The sequence below is a fragment of the Neophocaena asiaeorientalis genome, unplaced genomic scaffold (assembly GCF_003031525.2).
Source record: "Neophocaena asiaeorientalis asiaeorientalis breed wild unplaced genomic scaffold, Neophocaena_asiaeorientalis_V1.1 scaffold108, whole genome shotgun sequence".
In the NCBI taxonomy this organism is placed as follows: domain Eukaryota; kingdom Metazoa; phylum Chordata; class Mammalia; order Artiodactyla; family Phocoenidae; genus Neophocaena; species Neophocaena asiaeorientalis.
The window spans coordinates 4,409,896-4,432,674 of NW_020173770.1; the positions used below are offsets into that span (position 1 = coordinate 4,409,896).

At 45.2% G+C, this 22,779-nt stretch overlaps 1 protein-coding gene across 1 annotated transcript in view; it reads left to right on the forward strand.

The window, feature by feature from the left end:
• ADAM12 (ADAM metallopeptidase domain 12) overlaps window positions 1–22,779 on the forward strand; it is a 317,443-nt gene that overhangs the window by 226,582 nt on the left and 68,082 nt on the right. Inside the window, exons 9-10 of the mRNA XM_024751588.1 lie at window positions 2,702–2,786; window positions 6,320–6,468. Of these exons, the coding sequence (XP_024607356.1) occupies window positions 2,702–2,786; window positions 6,320–6,468 (234 nt within the window). The remainder of the gene's footprint in view (window positions 1–2,701; window positions 2,787–6,319; window positions 6,469–22,779) is intronic.

Below are 22,779 nucleotides of genomic sequence, written 5' to 3' on the forward strand. Positions count from 1 at the left end.
CCGGGGCGGGGTGGGGGGGAGGGGAGAGGCCATCTCGATTGAAATTGGGGGCTGTTGGAAAAGTCTTTCTTTGCATTCCCTGGGAAAACTATCCCTCTGACTGATGCCTTATTTCCTTCGTCTAACACCCGGACATTTCCTCTATGCAACTGTTTCTAGGCTTAGTCTTTTTTTTCTCTCTTTTTTGGCGGCACTGCACAGCATGCGGGATCTTAGTTCAATCCCCGGCCAGGCATTGAACCCGTGCCCCCTGCAGTGGAAGCGTGGAGTCTTAACCACTGGACCGCCAGGGAAGTCCCAAGTCATTTTTTTTTTAATACTATTAATCCATGAAGGTTTTTATTATGACTTCTCAAATTTAATTTACAGATTATATGTGTCATAAAGACGATCGAAATAACATTTTGATATTCACAAATTTCTTTTTTCATGTTTTTCTCTCATGTTTTTATTGATTTGTTTATTGACCGTTTCATTTCTTTTTTTTTTCAATTTTTATTTTATATTGGAGTATAGTTGATTAACAATGTTGTGTTAGTGTCAGGTGTACAGCAAAGCGATGCAGTTATACATATACGTGTATCTATTCTTTTTTGAATTCTTTTCCCATTTAAGTTATTACAGAATATTGAGCAGAGTTCCCTGTGCTGTGCAGTAGGTCCTTGTTGGTTCTCTATTTTAAATATAGTGGTGTGTATATGTCAATCCCTAACTCCCAATTTATCCCTCCCTCTAGGCTTAGTCTTGATATAAAGTTGTCCTGAGTAGTATATTTTTTAAGAGCTCATGTTCTGTCATTATTAGTGAACAATATTTATGCAAGATCTGAAGGCAGTACATTAGGGTGATCATTGTCAGCTGCCTGGAGAAAGAAAATCTTTATTCCTCCTGTTTTGCCGTTACTCTTGGTTTTCTAGATCAGAGAATACCAGCAGTGTCGCAGATTAACCTTGTGTTCTGTTGTTCAATCAATGTGTATTGAGCACGAACGAGGAACAAAACATGTTTTTGGGGCTTTGAACATAATGGTGACCAACATTGTAAACCTCCCCACTTTTGGGAGTCTCCAGTTTACTGGGAGAAGGCAATAACAAACAAAGACATTTCAGAGCGTGATGAGGGTCGTGAAGATAATAAAATGAGGGAAAGCACACCTATGATATAGTATAATACCTTGGTAACATGTTACAGACACCTTTATAGTTAAACAAAAAATGTCATAATCTAAGTTGGTATGGAGTAGGTTTTTCCTAAACTGAACAGCTTTTTATTAAGATTCTTAAACAGTTTATGCCATTATTATGTTCTCATGTAGCTCACATCACTGAATTGAGACACTTTTCTTTGACAAATTGGATCTAGTTTACTGGACATTTATGGGAAGCTGAAAAGCAGTCCTACCCTAACCTCACTTTTGCAAAGGCCTTCATCTGAACTGAGGCTGTTGGCATTCCCTGATGATTTACTTTGGCCATTTCATGGGGCTGTTTTTTTTTTTCCCACCCTGGATATTTGTGGTTGCCTCATATTTTATGCATTGATTAAGCCTGAACTACTAAAAATAGAGTCAGAGTGTTTTGTTTTGATTTTTTTCCCCCAAATGGAGTCTGTCCAACTTGAACATCTGGAAGTAAATTAGCCTCTTATATAACCTTATTTATATATATATATATATATATATATATATAGGTATAATTGTATCTGTTAAAACGGTCTATATAGATGTAACTATAAAAGCTGCAATCTCTACTACTGTACATATGTGTGTAATAGGATGGCTGGTTGGCTGGATGGATAGATGGATGATTGGATACATACATACATACATAGGTGAGGTTATATTTTGTATATACTTATCCCATTTCATCCAACTGAGCACTGCTAAATATATAACTTTTCAAATAATTTGTGTAATATCTATATATGTACACGGCCAAGATAACATGGGTAAGTCATTTTTTTCCCTTAAAGGAGATTCAGCAAATACAGTTTTTAATTTTTAATGCATGAGGTTGGAATTACTAGCATTGCATTAAAGAGGCCTTGATGTCATTACTCACTGATTAAGATTCCATATAGGGGAAAAGCCACGCCTAAGCCATGAGCTCCCCTTCCGGAAGCTTCCTCCTGGGATGCCAAGGCTTTGTGGGTGCTGACTTCTACACTGACTCCAGAGGGTCAATCATTTTTCTGCCAATCTCACTTTTGCAAGCTATATTAGCAGAATATTTGGGAGGAGTTTGGGTTTCTGGCCTAATTGTAATGTTACCCAGGAAAGCAAAATTCAGCTGCAACAGGTAATCCAGTAAAGCATCGAATGCCTTTCATTTGTTAACAGTGATTCTCTGTGACTCTTTTCAGCCCTAATGTCAGCAGACATGGTTTAAAAGGAACAGCTCCCCGCCCAGTTCATTAGAAAATAGCAGGATACAACTTATAAATATATAAGTCGTGACTAGCTGTTGTCCCGGGTCTTGAAAACGAAAATCTGAAAGGATTAGGAGACGATGGTGAACCGGAAGATAAATTTTAGAAGAACCAAAGATGAAAATCACCTGTAAACATGCCCTCGTGCAGCTATTTTCGTCTTCACGTGTGCTTGTGCAGTTTCCCTGTTGGAATGTAGGAACGTCCCACAGAATTTCAAGTATTAGAAAATGCCCTTATACTGACTTAAGAAAGTCCTTTCTTTTCTCCCCAGTGGAGTTTATTTCCAGGGGACCACCATCGGCATGGCGCCCATCATGAGCATGTGTACAGCAGAGCAGTCCGGGGGAGTCGTCATGGTAAGCCAGGAGCACAAGAGTCCGGCGGCGAAGTCCAGACCTAATTCTCTTGATGATTTCCCAGGAAATCTCTGCTCTCACCAGACGTTGGAGAATTAGGTCCTTTGCTTTAATGCTTCTTAGATATAATTCTACCCTTTTTCTAGCTCTGCTTCTGATCTCCCATACCCGACAGTACTCTAGGGACTGTTTATAAAACACATCAAGCCGCACACAGGAAGGCTGAGTGTGTAAAAACAGCCCAGTGAAAGCCAGTCTACACCTTTTGCGGAGAGAAAGTTTCAAGTGGGATTTTGATCCACCCGCCTCCATCCAGGAATTCCTCCCAGCACTGGGATGAGCCAGGTCACTGGGGTTCCCCCCATCGCTCAGCTTCTGGGATGGGCTGTGATCTCACCAAATATTGCCGTTAGAATGGCTTTCTGATTGTTCTCCCTCCAGGCACGATCGCCAAAAGTCTGAGGTTTTTAACTATTTACCACTGCAAATGCTTGACATACCTCCTAGCCAGTGTCCAATCTGTCTTTATACTAACCTTATTCTTGGAAGGCAGAGACCTAGGTTTACTGCTTTACAAGGATCACTTTGTCATATTATATATGTCTGCAAAAGGAAATAGAATGGGGAGACTCTTGGGGACTTGTTTCTTATGAATTTAAGAGGGAGGTGACTTTGACAGGTTCCCCTTCATCAGGTAACTAAAGGAGAGGTTTTCACCCCATGCTGTCACTGTCCCTGATGGGAAAACAGAGTGTCCCCTCTGCACCAGCCCTCAGATAGGGAGTGTCCTCGGAGACGATTCCACCATCTCTGTTAAACAAACAGAAGCTTGCCCTTCCAAGAAACCATGAATTCCTCCACGTTTTTCAAACAGAACATTTGTGAATATTCCATTGCATTAAAGGGCTGAAGGAGGAACGTCCTGCTGACTTTTATTTGCTCTCCACGCGCTGCCCAGCAGCCTAATCTTCTTAGTGAATATCCACAATGAATATTTTCCTCTTCTCTGGGTGGCGCTGGTAATTAACATAAACAGTCACTAAACGTGTAGGCTGAGGAGGCTGTTTGGAGGGATGGCACCCACCCAGTGGACTTCTGGCTTCAACGGGCTACCCTCTGGTTTCCTTTGAACCTGGAAGCCTTCCAGTGATCTCCACCATGGAAGTCACTGGAAAGTTTGGGTTTTGTTGATGCCAGGTTCATTTCAAGTCAGATCCCAACGGTCTTTTTACAGAGCAGCCCATAAAGTTTTAAGAGGGAATCATTTTCTGTTTCATGGTTCCATGGTCCATCGCTACTGACTTTGCCACTTAAAATTGGCGTAAATATTTTTTAGAGCTGAAACTGAATTCCTTATAAGTGTGGCAGGTTCTGCAGCTGTGGAGTGTTCAGAGGTTCTTATAACCGATCTGATGGTATTAAGCAACTTTTTAAAGTTCACGTCCTTTATTCTGTTTCCATGCAAGCATTTGGTCAAGATTCCTTCTTTAAAAGGAGACAGGGAAGCCTATTTAAAGAAAAAAAAAGATAAAACTGAATGTGGGGAAATAGAAGCAGATGTATGTACTGCAATAGGAATCAAGTCAACCAAAGTTAATCAATAAGAAATGTTTGATGGGCCGGCCAGCAGTAAAGACCATCCTTAGGCTCACTGTTTGTTTACTCCACATAGAAGAGAAGCATCACATAGGCTGAAAGTCCACAGCTCCTTTAGTTTCTATAACATTCATGAGATCAACAAAATCAGTATCTTGACCAGATCTAAAGCGTCTAGACTTTCTCCTATTGTGTCTCTAAAGTTGAATTCATGGGTGTTACGGACGACCGTGCCTCTTTCAAGGACTCACAAATCTAAGAGGAAGGAAATCACGTCGCGAGGAAGCAGGAATCCTAATCACCCTGAAAATCTGAGCTCTGAACTGTTTCTCTATTTTTCCAAGATAGAACAGATCACTAATTTTAGTCACTTCAAGCCGTGCCTTTGTATCTAACTGGACTAAAACAGTCTTGGTTTGGAGATAACGCCAGAAATAAAGAAATAGGTTTTTGTCTTATTAGAAATATGAACTGTTTATCAGGGTCTCTTAAGAGACATTCTGTGTATAATCACCTATGCGTGAAAGAATGTGAAACAATTAGGCAATTCAAGACAAAACCAAGATATTCAGTGATACAAAAGAATCTGATGAGGAGTCATCTTTTAAGGATGAATTCCTTGAATTTTTGTGCCAAAGCGTGCTAATTTCAGCCCTCAGCATTCTTAGATTGAAGAAAATCGATTTCCTGAAACACGTTTGCGAAGCTTCCGACAACAGGAAACTAAAATCTAAACAAAGTCGTTTATTAGGAATTTCATCTATTCTAAGAATAACTTGGTTCCTTGACATGCCACCCTTTTCTTAGACTGAGGGCCAGTAAGAAAGGTAGCTACAGCTCTAACCGCCAACAAGCCTATAAAACCTTATGTGAACACACCTATATCAAGAGGCCCCGCAAAGATTGTCTGTACAGGAATAATGCGTTCTCTAAAGCACAGTGTCACTGTTTCCTGGAAGCCTCTTGGGTAGCCTCTTATCTCCTTCCTGGGCGGCACAAAGCAGGATTCAATGTTACCTTCATTACTCTGTGGTGTGCAGGCTCTTGTAGAAACACCAATCATGGGCACCGTTTCTGCTAATCAACTAATTTTAGTTTGTTAAAGTTGAGTAATGATATTTTAAAAATTAATTTCTAATATCTCTTTAGCCGAGCCATGCATGCACTCCACTAAGTTAGGGGTGGCCAAGCAGTGCTTGCTGGGTGGGGAACCCGCCTTCCAAAACCAAGCAAAAGGTTGAGTGGACTCCCAAGAACAAACGTCAGAGAGTCAGGATGCCTCCATCCATTTCCAAAGTCTACCTGACAAAACAAAGGGCCAGCAAGAGTAAGGCACAACTGGATTACAACCTTAATCCAATGAGTCTTCAAACAGATTACTCGATGTTGTTAGCTTTTATGGTGAATTCTTATGAATTTTCCAAGGACCCTTCTCCACCAAGTAGACAGCAAGAGGCATACTCAGTAACAGTTGCTCAGATCTTATTTAGACTGTTCAAAGTGTGCTTCCCCTAACGAATCAGGGAGAAAACGGTACTTTCATTGCCCGTGAAGGAACGAGCTGCTTCTTCCTATGATACAGGACAACTTTTTGCTTCATTCAGTAGAATGGTGTCTTGTGAGAGATTGTAGGAAGCGAGAGGGAAATGATTGCCTTGATTATTTCATGTAAAGACACAAGGAATCCTACGTGTATTCATAAGGAATGCGTTCCTCGGCAGACGGGGCCCCAAACTAGTTGAATAAAATAGATCAAATCTTTTTCTAAGTTTGAACTATATAATGGGGCTCTATTTTGGTTCCTTTTAGGAGATTGGACTCCATTAAATGTTTATAAAAGATAAATATCTGGGGGCCAGGGCTGAGGGGAGGGAGGTGGCTGGGAAAGAGGCCAAAAAGATGTGAACTATACATTGTGCTCTTGTATTTTCTTTGAGGACCATTCAGACAGTCCCCTTGGCGCGGCTGTGACCCTGGCCCATGAGCTGGGACACAATTTCGGGATGAACCATGACACCCTGGAGAGGGGCTGTAGCTGCAGAACGGCTGCCGACAAAGGAGGCTGCATCATGAACCCCTCAACCGGGCAAGTACTGATGCTTCCAGCTGCTCTGCGAGTCGGGATGCAGCTTGAAATATGTATTGGGAAACAGCTGGGCAAAGAGCTCCCTGGTTTTCTAGCCAGAGCGCCCATGGAAGCTTCCCGAAAGAAATTCCGTGGACCGTGCTTCCCTGAGAGAAGCACCCAGATTGCAGAGCACAGGGCGTGAGGCCTGAGCGCCTCCCTGAGAAGTGGTGGGCACGGATCCTGCCTCTGTTCAGAGATAGCGAATTACCCTACAATCCCAGCACGTGGTTTTGATTCGCACCTACAGCTCCGTCTGGGCGTGGTAAAGCCACGGGGCAAAGTGGGCACGGTTAGACGGGTCCCGTGCGGGGACGTGCGTCTTCCCTCTGGGTTGGCCCTGGGGTGGAGCTGAAATGTGTCAGTAGCTTGGGGATTTGTAGGGTCCCCGCCTCTAATACCACATCCCCTTCTCAGATCTTAAAGTTTTAAATGATGGGACTTTTCCTTTTCAGTAAATTATGTCATTCTTCCTCATTTCATGCCTTTCTGGAACGCTAGACTTGATTCACCCAGGAAAAAAGGAAGACAGTTTCATTACTGCAGCATTCAGAGGAGGTAGAAATAGATGCAACTTGGAGTGATTACAGATTATGATGTGTCCCTACACCTCTGCGGGCCCCTCCCAAACTAGAATGGTGTGCTAACATAGGAAGATTTTCACTAGTGAAGGAAAACACACTTGTCATGATGCCGGCTTCTTTTTTATACCTTGAGACCTTCCCAGTGCTTTTATCTTTACGGCACTTCCTAGGCCAAGTCTGCTCTCTGAGTTTGCTGAAAGGTAGCACTGGGAACAAGAAGGAAGTGCGGACGGGCAGCCTGAAGGCTGGCCTCTGCGAGGTCGTGGTGTACGCGGGGGGCGGGGCACCTGCTTAAAGAGGATTAAAAGTGCCGGAAGAGGGATGGATTGTTACAGAACGTGGTTATGCTTTTACAACCAATAGCCTCGTGGGCCTCCTCTTGAATGGCCTGTAGGGCAGAACTTCATGGCTCACATCATGTCATTTCACGGGAGCTGGTCGATAAGGCGTCTTTTCCCAGCAAGGCACTGCTTCTCCGGTCCATCACCACCGTCAGCACGAAGCCTTCAGGTGTGCATTGTTTTTGCTCGAGGTTCTGTCTTAAGCACAACTCCAGGGACTCACCAAGACCTAGTAGAGGAACTTGCTCTCTGAGTCTGTGATGACAGAAGCCTAGAACCTGAGCAGGAAGTGAAAGTATCTTAGGCCCAACACCAACAGGAAGTGAAATGTTGCAAAACTCAATGAGGGGAGCTTCCCCAAAGGGAGGCAGGCTGCTGCCAGAAGTGGTGTGCCCCTTGTCATTTAAACACCCCGGGCAGGGGCAGAATAGCTGCTTGTTGGGTATTTGGGGCAAAGAATCCCTTCCTAGGGGGTGAGGTTGGGCCAGGGCCTGTGGGTGTCTTCTGTTTCCAACATTCCACCAGCCCAGATAGGGTCCAGAATCTCTGGGGAGGAATTTGGCAGGAAGGTGACGTGAAACCGAGTGGTCTTCATGCTTTCTCATTCTTGATGAGCTCCGAGTAGCCACGGAAAATGCAGTCTGTGCTTAATCTCCCTGATTATTAAGTAGGCACAAACATACCAGCCTATGTGCCTCCAAAAGTGGTTCTCAAAGACTAAGATTGGACTGTTTATACTGTTAATGTTCCACAACTCTTGATAAAAGAGACGAAAGGAAAAGAGGAAAATCTAGGTTGGGGATACTGCACTGGGACTGAAGAGGCCTGGTAGCCTCAATTCTGACACTAGTTGTTTTTGGTAAAACAAGCAAATTAGTAACCCCTCTGGCTCTTACGTTTTTATCAGTAAAATGAGTGATCAGTCTTTATTTTTCCTTCCTTCCTTCCTTCCTTCTGTCCTTCCTTCCTTCCATCCATCCATCCATCCATCCACACATCCATCCATTTGTCCATCTTTTCATCATTCCATCCATCCATCCATTCATTCATCCACCTATTCTTTCACTAGTTTGTTCACACTTTAAACAAATCCTTTGACCCCTGTGTTTCTTGTTGTGGAGAATGCACAGATGCGGAAGACCCTACAGCCCTAAGAGTCCTACAATTCTCGAGGCACAATAGCAAGGCATTGCTTTCTGGTACTCTCTGTAGTTTTGTGTAAATCCCTTCAAATTGGAAAGTCTTCATGACAGCGTTTAAGGATTGCAAGCCAAATTACCCTGGAGATATTTGAAAATCATAGGTAGAAATGGTATTGTTAAGAGCTCAGCAAATCATTTAAAAAGCTTCTTTCTTCTGACCAAGGGTTTGCTAATAGCCTTTCCTTGATTTATACCTTATTAGCGATTTCTGAGTTTCCTCTTTTGCTGAGCTTGTGCTTTCACGTAAATCTTTTCTATTTGGTTCTCATTTATGATCCCACATTCCTGTCCAGAGGGTGGTGTTTTTAATTTTCTCAGATGGAAAGAAACTTCCTAAGCAAGTGGGTGAATTAATCACAAAAGCCCACAGTAAGGAGGAGGTCAAGCTGTTCCGGCCATCTCAGTCATCCATCACCCATTTTAGAATTTCCAGGCTGCTTTTAATCTCCAGTATTATCTCGACGTGGTCATTCTCTTACCTCATAGAGTCCCCACGAGAGTGGGAGAGTGGATTAAATGAGATCACGTGTCTTTGTAAATTGTAAATCACTCCACAAATATATGGAGGTGTTATTATTATTATTTAGCTTACAGGGACCTTGGAACCATTGAAGAGTTAAAGGCTTTTTTGTTTTTTCAGAATTCCTGCTTATAGTTGCTGGAAAGCGCTTCTAGTGCCATGTAAGTGCCCGTGGTGTCTGTGTGAGCGGCTCATTTTCAACTGGCCCACACCCGAACCTTCCTCCCAACTTCCTCCCCACTGCTGATTCAGACATGAGTGGCAAATGTTAAAATGTGATTTAAGTCTCAGCCCCAAAGGGGACTTGCAAAGAGATGAATCAGGGACTGCTTTCACGATACGAAAGTCTCCCAGAATCGAAAAGAACCATGTATTGCAGATGGTTTAAAGGAGAGAAATGCATCCCTTAATACCCCTTGTTTATTCTTTATCAAAACATTCCAGAATCCTAAATCCATCCATCCATCCACACATCCATCCATTTGTCCATCTTTTCATCATTCCATCCATCCATCCATTCATTCATCCACCTATTCTTTCACTAGTTTGTTCACACTTTAAACAAATCCTTTGACCCCTGTGTTTCTTGTTGTGGAGAATGCACAGATGCGGAAGACCCTACAGCCCTAAGAGTCCTACAATTCTCGAGGCACAATAGCAAGGCATTGCTTTCTGGTACTCTCTGTAGTTTTGTGTAAATCCCTTCAAATTGGAAAGTCTTCATGACAGCGTTTAAGGATTGCAAGCCAAATTACCCTGGAGATATTTGAAAATCATAGGTAGAAATGGTATTGTTAAGAGCTCAGCAAATCATTTAAAAAGCTTCTTTCTTCTGACCAAGGGTTTGCTAATAGCCTTTCCTTGATTTATACCTTATTAGCGATTTCTGAGTTTCCTCTTTTGCTGAGCTTGTGCTTTCACGTAAATCTTTTCTATTTGGTTCTCATTTATGATCCCACATTCCTGTCCAGAGGGTGGTGTTTTTAATTTTCTCAGATGGAAAGAAACTTCCTAAGCAAGTGGGTGAATTAATCACAAAAGCCCACAGTAAGGAGGAGGTCAAGCTGTTCCGGCCATCTCAGTCATCCATCACCCATTTTAGAATTTCCAGGCTGCTTTTAATCTCCAGTATTATCTCGACGTGGTCATTCTCTTACCTCATAGAGTCCCCACGAGAGTGGGAGAGTGGATTAAATGAGATCACGTGTCTTTGTAAATTGTAAATCACTCCACAAATATATGGAGGTGTTATTATTATTATTTAGCTTACAGGGACCTTGGAACCATTGAAGAGTTAAAGGCTTTTTTGTTTTTTCAGAATTCCTGCTTATAGTTGCTGGAAAGCGCTTCTAGTGCCATGTAAGTGCCCGTGGTGTCTGTGTGAGCGGCTCATTTTCAACTGGCCCACACCCGAACCTTCCTCCCAACTTCCTCCCCACTGCTGATTCAGACATGAGTGGCAAATGTTAAAATGTGATTTAAGTCTCAGCCCCAAAGGGGACTTGCAAAGAGATGAATCAGGGACTGCTTTCACGATACGAAAGTCTCCCAGAATCGAAAAGAACCATGTATTGCAGATGGTTTAAAGGAGAGAAATGCATCCCTTAATACCCCTTGTTTATTCTTTATCAAAACATTCCAGAATCCTAACCCTGACATTTCACCAACAGCTATCGTTGACGAATTGGACCCAAAGGCCTAAAACTACGAGGATGGAGGAGAATTCTTTTAAACATGGGTGGCATGACTTCAGTTGCGTGTTATGGGAATAGTTGGCGGGGGTGTCCTTACAGTTTGTATCATTAATTACTGCAAGTCTTTACGTGTGTGTGAATGTGTTTTACGTCTTTGGATCATTAACATTAAGGCCTGTCTTGGAAATTACTCCTTGGCAAAAGCAATATCTGGGGATTCGTGTGGGAGATTGAACTCAGTTGAGTCCATCCATCGATGAGCATCTTGGAGCATTTGGTCTTCAAGGGGTTGAGGACTAAGTATGCCACATTTATGGAAGTAAGAAAAACGTGAATAATTTGAGCACTTTGGGAAAAGAATATTTGCTATAATGGTAAATGTCATTTCCTAGAGTAGGAAAAAAAAAGGCAGTATTGACATTCAAAAACTACTCTCAGAGCTCCCTTTTATTTTTTGCGGAAAATTTTCTCTTACTGTGAGAGTTAGAGTCAAAGAGCCATCTCTTGAGGGGATGCAGCTGGATCGGAAACCCACGGTAACTCAGCTCCTGAAACGAGCCACCTGCTTTGATAGATGTCGGGGTTATTTCAGCCACGAACAGGACAGACCCTTTTCTTGCCCTCATGGAACTTGCGTTCTTGTGGGGAAGACAGTCTGGAAAAACAGTAAATCAAAAACTGCAGGTTGGAAGAAGTGCTATGAAGGAAGAAAAGGAAGAAGATAGAAAGGAGACACGTGGGCTTGGGGGACCCGACATTAATTAGTGGTTTGGGGGAGACCTCTCCGTGGAGATGACGTTTAAGCCAAGACCAACAGGAAGAGAGGGCTGGAGAGCCTGCAGAGATGGAAGGACATGGGCTTGGGCAGGGGGGACACCATGAGGAGGGAAAGCATCGCTGACGGGAAGCCAGTGGCTGGTGGGGCTGGATCGGAACGGGGTGGGGCTGGAGGGAAATGGTACTGATGCCACTGGAGAGAAAGGAGGGGCCGGAGCACGCAAAGTCCACGCCGCGGTAGGAACATGGATTTGTCTCCAGGGCAGGGAACCATCATTGGAGGGTTTTAGGCAGGACAGTAACATGATCTGAGTTTTCTTTTAAGAATTCTTCACTTTTAAGAAGATGGCGTAGCATCTGAGCTATTGTAGTTTGCCAAATTAAGGGGCTTACTGTCTGTAAAAAACAGGGGGGAGCTTCTTGTTAAAAAAGAAACGGTATATAAACTCTCATTTTATTTTAGTGTAATTACTAGGCACTTGGAATCCCTTAAGAAGGACCCTGCGCTAGCACACCGGGGGGCGGATCACACCACAGCTTCACCCGCTCACCTCAGCGGTCTTGTAGACCTGATGTCGAAGATTCTCTTCTGTTTAGGATTTCACTTTGCTTTTCCTCTAGTAAGATTCTTTAAGGGCTCTACTTCAACAGCCACAAAAGAGCACTTCCACACTCTATATATCTGAAGAGATATATACAGATCTAGATATCTGGTATATCTGAAGGGAGTTGGTGCCATAGTTTTCATGCTGATACTAAGATTCAGAGCTTGGGGCTGTTTGGGTTTTGTTTCATCCAGACTGGCAGACGGCTCTCAAGCAAAGAGTGTGCTGCCTGGCTGCCAAGGGACAGTGGAGGGCAGTGCGTAGAGCGCCCTGGAGACTGCGGGCCGAGAAAATAAGCGAACGAGGGTTACCGCTTGCTGGCTCACCAGGGGTGTGGATAATTTACATTCGGCTGAGGCCGGGCATTCTACATGTACAAGTAGAGCAAATCACCACGTTCAAGGTGAAAGCACTGCCGTTCCACTTCCTCAGAAGTGTGGATAATTGGCTCATTCGATTCCGTATAATTCAATTCAGGAAACATTCATCGCATACCTCCCTGCTGCACAGCTGTCTGGACGGGGATCATAGCTGGATGGCCTCCACCCAAGTTCAACCTTCTCTCAGGAAAGCTGAGAGGACACAGGCCCTGCCTCCAACTCAGGAAACAGGGCTGGGTGACCAATTATAGCAAAACCACTCATTTACTCAGCTTGTATTTTCTGGGTACCCGTGTGCCAGATTCCAAGGTGCCGAGCGGGGCCACAGACACAAAAGGCAGGAACCTCGATTTCTAGGCCCTTATATTGTGCTAGGGATCCCAGGCAAGTAAACTGGTGATTACAGACTGGAAGCTCAGGGCTGATAGGGGACATTTTGGGGTGCCATGGGGCTCACCACAGGGGCACCTAATCTCATCTATTTACACAATCCTGGGTATCATAACATCATCTATAAGTACTTCAGTTGTGCCTCTAAAAGATAAGGAGAAAATTTTAAACATCACCATAATAGCATCTCACATCTTTGAAAAAAATGACCAATAATTCATTGTGAACAAGGAGCAAAGGTTGGAAGGGGTGGTGGGCAGGGAACGTTCTGGAGTAAAGTCCAGTCTGAACCCATCCCGGAAGAATTGCATAGGGTTAGGCAGACCCTCCTCGAGAATTCCTAGCTCATGTTACAGGGAATTTGGATTTATTTTTGAGGAGGCCTCTATCTGAAAATGTGATTCGGGAAACTAAAATCAACTGCACTTTTCAGTGAAAAGTTCCCAAGTTTCAGATGTGGTAGGAATTGACAGAAATTCGATGTATCTGGAAAGGCTAACCCCTCTCAAGAAACACTTGCTCTCTTGAAAATCAGTGCAAAATACACATAATTAAAACTCACCCCCATTTGAAGTTTGAGGATCTCTCTGAGGTCATGAAATACACTTATTATAAAGGGATTTTACGACCATGGGATTGGAGAAAATTGTTTCCCCATATCAGTTCTTCATTTGGAGGTGATTTTTTTTTTTTTCAAAGAAAAGTTTAAGAAAGTCTTCACTTCCTTCTTCAAGGTGCAGTAGGGAAAACAATGGAAATCTTTATCCAAGGAGTAAAAAATAAATAAACAACAACAAAACGAGGCACTCTAGAAACATTAAAACGCTACAGGGCAGAATCAATGTAACTATCCGGCTAGGGTGACTGAGTTGACCACTTACCGACATGAGGATAAGGGGGGAAAGAACTGGCAGGAGATGTTCCTGACAGCAGTTCAAGAGGACCCCTCGATACAGACCATGTTCTTATTTCCTCTCTGTAGGATTAGATATTGCTCACTGGAAAATGAAGGAGTTTGTCTGCAATTAATGCAGAGTCGGGATGGTAAAAGTCACTGCCCAAGGGCATGGTAGAATGTCCTCTCCTCTTAAGCTGGATGCAAAACAGAGGTCAAGCTATGGAGACTGGTCCGCATAGCACTGCTCCCTGAATATCCAGACTGGGGGAAGTGAATGGAGGCAGACTTGACTTTGACCCTAGAGATTACTGGGAATGTATCTTTCACCAGTCAGCAGTGTGAGCTGGGTGTGGTTATACCCATTTTAAGGCTGAGGAGCAGGAAGTTAAATGAATTGCTTATGTTTTCAAAACTACCCAAGTTGGGCTTCCCTGGTGGCACAGTGGTTGAGAGTCCGCCTGCCGATGCAGGGGACGCGGGTTCGTGCCCCGGTCCGGGAAGATCCCACATGCCGCGGAGCGGCTGGGCCCGTGAGCCATGGCCGCTGAGCCTGCGCGTCCGGAGCCTGTGCTCTGCAACGGGAGAGGCCACAATAGTGAGAGGCCCACGTACGGCAAAAAAAAAAAACTACCCAAGTGGAAGCCCCAAGACGTTAGGCTGAGTCACCAGGAGCTAAGCCTCTGACTTTCCACCTTCCTATTACTTATCTCAAATAAAAATGTGCAGCAGCTGTAAACCTCAGGAAGAGGAGAAGGGCATCTATCCTGGGTTATTAGTCAGAGAAAGATGTGCTGGCTTCCCACCGCAGGCTTCGAGGGAGCTCCGTGGTCCAGACTGAGGCTGAGATTGGGGTGGCCGTGCCATCCTGCCTCCCGGGGGTCCTTACCATGTGGAGGTCACCTCAGCTGTATTTGCCGTGTTCGGGCTGCAGGCAGGAACTGAAGCCTTCTCAGTACAGAGCTTTGTCCCTGTGTGACTTCTGGGAAGCAGGAAGGCTGGCCCATTTTTAAGCCATTTAGTTCTGCAAATCTCCTTCAACTTAGGTTACAACAGCAGAGAATTATTTCCTGTCATTGCTCGTTAATCCAGCATTTTATTTGTGGTAGAACATGTGTGAAAACATTGCTGCTGAAATTCTGCCAATCCCTCCCCACTTACACACACACACACACACACACACACACACACACACACACACACACACATGGCTTCCTCCCTTCCCCAGGACTTTTGGCACAGAGGCCACAGAGTGAGGTCAAGGGTAAATTCTGGGCCTGTCTGTGACCAACAGTATTCAGAAGGGCCCGCTTTAAGCTCTACTAGGTCAGGAATTTTGTCTGTTTTGTTCATTGCTGAAGCCCCAGCACCTGGAACATATAGTAGATTTCAGTAAATTCTTCTTGACTGAAAGGATGGTTGGATGGATGGATGGATGGATGGATGGATGGATGGATGGATGGATGGATGGGAGGGTGAGTGGGTGGATGGATGGATGATGGATGAGTGGATGGGTGGATGATTGAGTGAGCTGATAGCAGATGGATAAATGGTAGTGGGCGGCTGGGTGGATGGACAGATGGATGGTGATTCCAGCACAATCAGATGTGTGCAGCCACATTTCACCTTTCATGTAATGGCTAAACTTCTAAGGAGAAGATTCTGAGACCATTGTCTTTTATACTATAGCATTTGCTGTAGCATGGCCATTTTCATTTATTGTATATTCCACATCATCTACAATGGAGTTACGGTAACTCACAAGAACAGAAACAATACAATAAAGAGAAAAACGAAAGCAAAATAAAAAAGAATAAGGACTGAGAAACCCCAGGTAAATAGGAGGCTGAGGCCATTGTTTTTTGTATTTTTTTTAACTCCATGGAGACCAAGGAGCAATTTACTTTCAAAAGGTGGACTTCTTCTATAAGTGGCTTCTCCTGCAAGCCTGGGCTTAATTTAGCTAAAGTAGGAGGTGGGAGGTTAAAAATATAAAAACTAAAAGTGGTTGTAAGAATAAGACCCTGTAGACCTCACAAATTACTCTCCAGTTTACAAAAAACTTTCACATCTCCTTTCTCATTTAACTGTCACAGTTCTAAGAGGAAAGGGCAGATACAATCACCTCCATCATGCAGATGAGAAACTGAGGTTCAGAAAGGCCAGAGGCCCCACGGTTGGTCAGGGCCAGACTCAAGATGATCAGCCCACAGCCTCTGGCTCCTGCCTCTGGCCTATCCCCTGGCCTCTGTGAGGAAAGGAACTTTTGGTTCCCAATCCCCCGGGGCAGCGGGAGAGGAACCGGGACATGGGTGCCAGTCTTCATGGCTCTTGAGTTTCAGGCTGACCTGATGGCCAGCCCAGCGTCAGGAGCTCAGTGAGGTAAGAACAGGGCCAAAAAGACTTTAGCCCTCGTTGGGTGGCTTGGAAGTATCTACCATGACCACTTTTCCTATCATGTTTGATTAAAAGTGTTGCAGACTTGCAGTCAGCAGATGCAATGGGCATGACCTATACAGGTCTGTCTCCTGGGGCAGGAGGAGAGGACGGAGCTATCTTGCTGTGTAAACTGCCCTCTGTTACCCCCTGAATCTGTTTATGTCTGCCAGAACCTCATCCCCGACTAGCCCCACGCAGAGACAGTGGCCTCTCCCTGTGATGAAGCTGAGAAGCCAGTCTGAGACACTGCCTCTGATGGGCTGGGCTCCTTTAGTGGGGTGCTGGTGCCCTGCCCTGAGTCCCCTGACTTTAGGGACTGGGCTCGGGAGGAAACAGCTGTCAGACCACAGAAGCAAAAGGTCTACTTTCTTTTTTTTTCTTTTTGCTGTACGCGGGCCTCTCACTGTTGCGGCCCCTCCCACCGCGGAGCACAGGCTCCGGACGCGCAGGCCCAGCGGCCACGGCTCACGGGCCCAGCCGCTCTGCGGCATGTGGGATCCTCCCGGACCGGGGCACGAACCCAAGTCCCCTGCATCGGCAGGCGGATTCTCAACCACTGCGCCACCAGGGAAGCCCCAAAAGGTCTACTTTCTGATAACGCCTAGAGGCCGCCTGTGCACCTCTCAACCAACCAGGGCCTCGTTGGTCTCCTCCTTTATTAAAAATTCTGAGAAATTACATTTACACTTTAATTGGTTTCCGGGGAGTTGGAGCCGAGGTCAAAGTTCACGTGTTAAAGACATGAATTATAACGTGCCACAGATGGCTCCATTCTGGGCCCCAGGTGTTTGCTATTAACAATGGAAATGTCCTCTAAGGACATTTTTGATCATTCGCTCCTGGCCCTGTGGTTTGCCTCGCCGTCTGCGGCCCATCTGGCAGCCCACGGGGTCAAGCGTTTGGTCCTAATGCAGTCACTTTCCATTCCTGTGGGCTCCGCCGGGGTTCCGTTCTGTCGAGTGAACCCGCGTGTTCAGGGTCACGCCGGGCACCCTTGGCCGGGTAGAGTGGGACTCGGTCCACATCCACCTCCGAGTATGCCCAGGAAAGTCCTCCGGCAGAGTCCCGTGCTGTCCCGGTGGGCGACGGTTCCCTCTGCCCGCAGCTTGTTGAGACCCGCGTGAGCTCACAACCTCCCTCAGGTGTGTGCGTGGCCGCAGGTGTGCTCCATAAATCCCGGTTTCCGGCCGCCATTTCTCCTGGCTTCAAAGCCGTTCAGGGAGGTGCTCGACGGTGCCCTCCGAGTAGCCGGCAGGACAGAGGGCTCCACTGTTACCTGCACCCGACTCCAGGGAGCCAGAGATTCCTGGACCACTACCCTCTTCCTGAATACTGATGCTGGCTCCGGGCCATTTGTGCCCCGTCACACTTGAGGCTGCCGGAGGCCTCCTGACTGCCCTTGAGGCAGCGTGGCTGCAGAGGGAAAACACAGGCCTTCAGGTCAGGAGGCTGGGTTTTCAGTCCTGACCCTGGAACCAGAGGACTGTGGCAAGGTGTCTAAGTGCTCTGTGCCTCAGTTTCCTCATCTGTAAAATAGGAATGATATAATCTGACTCACCGGGCAGTCGGTGAGCGAGGACGCCCACCAGGCTTCTGGTCCACAGCAGGCCCTTGCTCAAGAATGGTAAGTGCTGTTAATATTTTTACTCATTATCCTGGATGTGCAGGACGAGATGAAGTCAAAATGCCCTGAAACGGGGTGACCTTGGGCTTGCACCTCAGTCCTGCCAGGCTGCTGACCACCAGGCCAGTTGCCATGGGTGCAGACACCACTGCCTGCCCTAACAGGATGTGCCTCTGGGTCACTCCTAAATTCTGTGCGTGGTGACTGCAAGCTTTTATTCCAGGGCGTAATTGTGAAAACCCTAACGGTTTTTCTCAAGATGGCCCAAGCACTTTGGGGTTAACACTTGGCCGAGCAAATCCATCCCAACCAAGACTTCTTGCACCCATTGGTGTCCGTGGGCCCTGCGATCCCCTAGGAAGAGAAGATGGTGACAGTGTGAATCTTGTGCTCCTGGAGGATCTAGGAATGCATAGAACTTGGCCCTGAACCGTGTGTTATTGTTTGTTTTTGGAAAAGCTCTTCAGGCTGGTTGCAGAGTTAGCGATGAAGAGTCAGTAGGTCGCGCTGTCAGAGAACGGAGGGCGGGTCTGGTCTGTCTGTGGCCACATTTCCCTCCGAGCCCCCGCCTAGCAGCTTGGCTGTGGAGGAAGGGTTCAGAAGAATACGTGCAGGGTGCTTATGTCACCAGAGCTTTGGGAAAGTCCTTTGGAAAAAGTTCCAACAACTCAGAGCCACCACAGCCAGCGGCATGGAGGGTAGCAGTCATGTAAACAGCGTCTTTGTTTGTTTGTGTCGGTTGGTGGTTCGGCTGGTTGTTTATGCTTCCTAAGCCCATGTTCTGGCTGAGCTAAAGATGGCTCGGCCCTTGCAGGATGAGCAGTGTCTTCAACACCACGTATGTATTAGATGGAGGGATCCTATTAACTGCTTGATCATTCCTTTGCCTCCTGAATCACCCTTCTCTCTAGTTGACTTGTACTTGTGGTTTTACAGTTTAAAGATTGCTACATTTTGGCTACAATTGTAATAAATTCTGCACCGTATTGGAAAATGTTTCTAAGCCCTAGAATGTGCAAGGCCCTGGCAAACCGTGATTTGAAATAGCCAAAACAGCGCCTCTAAATAAGGAAGAGACACATCTTTTTCAGGCAAGTATTGGCAGCTGGCATCTTTGAAGTTAACCAGAGACTTTCCCATTTGTGTTTGAAGCTCATTTGTTCTCTCCCTCAGCGGGCGAGGTAGTTATTATTCCCGGCCTGCAGGTGTGAAAACTGAGGCTTGGTTTGAAAACTGAGCTTTAGTTTTAATAGATGGGGTGCTCATACTTAGTCTTCCGGTTTCGATTCTTCTCCAGCTGCTCTGTGCCATGCGCCCCGATCGACAGTAGCCTCCCAGGCCTGCTGCCTCTGTCACTTCCACTGTCAGGAGAAAATAAAACTCCATCTCAGTCTGCAAGAAGAAATCAGTGGGAGGCGGAATGTCAGCAACATATTTCCCCAAACCAGTTATCCCTTTACCATCTGATCATTTACCAGCTGTAGAAGATGTGAGGTGTTTTTTTGTTTTTTTCAATCAATTTAAGCAGAGAAATCTGGATGGCTTCCCATCCCCGGTTTTCTGCAACGTTGGCTTTTCCTGTCACACGGTTATGTCAGCTCCAAGCTGTTCTCAGCAGCTGCCCAGACTGTTCCATCCTTCTTCCTCCGGTCACTTGCCTTTCTTTGCTGCAATCTGCGTGCGGGCTGTGGTCCCCCGACCCCCGCCCACCAGAGCTTGGAGCTGAGGAACCTGGATTCTTTGGGACCCAGCACACAGTTCTTAATGAGGCAGGGCGGTCAAAGGAAACATCAAGAACAGTGTGACCTGCAGCCCCGGTGAATCCAGCCTGCTTGCAGCTGCTTTCCCTAGCTGCCTAATTGCCAACAAGCAAAGATAATTCCCAGAGAGCTTTTGCAAGGCAGATAACTCCCGACTTCCACTGTCAAGATTGATAAATGGGCTTGGTATGACTCACCCCCAAGAATACAGCCGTGAGGTGCACAACAGGCTCCTACAAGAAAAGAATTTTCCGACTGCAGATTTGTCAAAGTAAAAGTAACCCCTAATAACGTTTTACTTGGCAACTTGGTGACGGGCTGAAATATTAAGCTGTGACTGCATTTACCGTGGGAAGCCGTAAGTGGCATTCCTCTTTTGAAAAGTGGGGTGTGTGTGTGTGTTTTCCAAAATCACCTGGTGGTTTATTTCATCGGCTTTTTATTTCTAACCTTGCATTCAGCATGGTAAACTTGCCCACAAGTGTCCTTGGTTGGTAAATATTAGGAAAAAAGGCAGATGCGTCTAACTAAAGAGGTCACATCTGAACAGGAGCCAGGCACCTGCCCGTGAGCTGAAAGCAGCACTTTTTGCTGGGTCCTAGGTATAATCATTTTAAAGCGTTCTTGTTGCCAAGGGAAAGTATCATTTAAAGGGGGTTCTTTTCTGAATAATTCTCGAATTCGATTGCTTTGCACCAGCCTGTCACCGCTATATGTCAATTCAATTAGCTGCTGTCCTGGCATATTTGGGATAATTTATGAAACGTTAAAAAGCACGTTGTGATGAGTCTGCCGAAAACTGTAGAAGAAACTGAGGCTTTTCTTTTTAAACTACCGACCGTGGGCTACACGGGATCTGCAATGTCATGAGCAACTATATGGCCCAATTCAATGTTCTTTTCATTAACAGTCCAGGGAATAAAGCTATGAAATAAGAAAGGAACAAAGTGAGCTAAAGGAAGGCAGAAGTATCGTACTTTGGAGTTTGAAACAAGTGGAAGGAACTTAAGAACAGAAACACCTTTCTGTTCACAGTCAGAACCTTTGCTGGTACCTTAATTAATACAGAGTGCAGTGATAAATCAGTTAACCTGCTCTAACACTTAAAGATATTTGAAAAATTCATTTGTGTTTTGAATTTGGCTTTGTGAGACAGATTCTCTTGGAATTTCTAGCACATGCCTACAATCAGATGAGGTTTCAAAATGCTGTACCTCGAGTTTTTCTTAGAAAATGGAACCACAGGGGAAAAGAACTATTTCTAGTTTAAGTGCAAGAAAGCTGACCTGTAATGCACCTAGTTTGCATTTCTTATTGTTCACACAAATAGGTGTGGATTTGTCCATGTATGATCTTTACAACATTTGAATTTCAAACTGAGGTCAGTTGTTCCCAAGCGTTAATTTTGATAATTTGATAAATCACCTGGACCATCAACTAATGAATAGATAAACAAATTGTGGTGTAGTCTTACTTACAAGGGAATATTAGTCATTGAAATAAGTGAAGTACTAATAGTGCCACAACGTGGATGAACCTTCATGCTGAGTGACAGAAGCCAGACATAAAAGGTCACATATTGGATGATTCCGTTTATATGAAATGTCTGGACTAGGCAGATCCAGAGAGACAGAAAACAGATTAGTGGTTGACAGGGACTCGGGGGGAGAGGGGATGAGGGATGACTGCTTCACGGGATGAGGTTTGTTTTGGGGGCTCAGGAAAAGGTTCTGGAATTAGTGGTGGTGGTTGCATAACACTGTGAATGTACTAAAAGCCGAGGGATTATATATTTTTCAGTGGTGAATTTGTTATGTGAATTTTACCTCAATTTAAAGTGAAATCACCTGGAGAGCTTGTTAAAGCAGTTGCTGGACCCCACCCCCGATTTCTTCTCAGGAGGCCGGTCGTTTGCATTTCTGGTAGGTTGCCAGGTGATGCTGAAGCTGGGACCACACTTTGAGGGGCCCTGATCCAGGCAGGTGGTTTGAGTGATGGAAGGATGCCTCCTTCGTATGTAAATAAGCACATCAAGGCTGTATTGATCACTGTCAATGTTTCAAGAGTTTTACTGCAGGTGATCCAGGGCTGAAATGATATCTGTAGGGAAGAACGTTAAGTTTTGTAAATAACTGAACTCGGGATCAGATCCAGTCTCTGCCATCCCCTGAGAACTCTTAAACAAGTGCCTTCACCTCATTTGCAAAATGGGAATAACAATACCTATCTCCCTGTGTCGTTTTAAAATGTAAATTTAAAAAAGGAAGTATAAAGAAGAAGAAAATATTACTATGAAAAAGTACCTATCATATCTAGCTTAAAGCAGGCTCTCAAATAGTTATTCCAAACAAGTATGTATAGTGTATATCATCAGTTCAATATAATTATATATGTTTATATATTTTATATAATTTCTATATGTGAATAAATATGCATGATGCATTTATGTATGTGAATGTATTGTATTTCTAATATTTATAGGGATGGAGAGGCAGTGTGGGGAGTAGGTGTGTCCAATAGTTCCCTTGGCAAAGGTCCAGCAAGGAGAGAGTGGGAAGGGTTGGGGCCGTATTTTAATCATCATAGGATCCTCCTCAGAGCTTTAAATATAATAATTACTTCTCCAGTGAGTGAGTAGATGAATGAAGGAGGAGTGAACATACTATCCCAAAAGTTTCATTCTGCTATCATCAAAAGTTCAGAAGCGGGCTTCCCTGGTGGCACAGTGGTTGGGAGTCCGCCTGCCGATGCAGGGGACGCGGGTTCATGCCCCGGTCTGGGAAGATCCCACATGCCGCGGAGCGGCTGGGCCCATGAGCCATGGCCACTGGGCCTGTGCGTCTGGAGCCTGTGCTCCGCAACGGGAGAGGCCGCAACAGTGAGAGGCCCGCATACCGCAAAAAAAAAAAAAAAAAAAAAAAAAATTCAGAAGCAGAGTTGGTATCTGGGAAGCAGGGCGATGAGCAAGCATGTCCCTGGAGGCGTTCTTTCGTGCGGGCAAACTGGAGAAATAGTCTGAATAAGCATGGTGCTGATAGAGCCTGTCTGTGGATCCTGACAC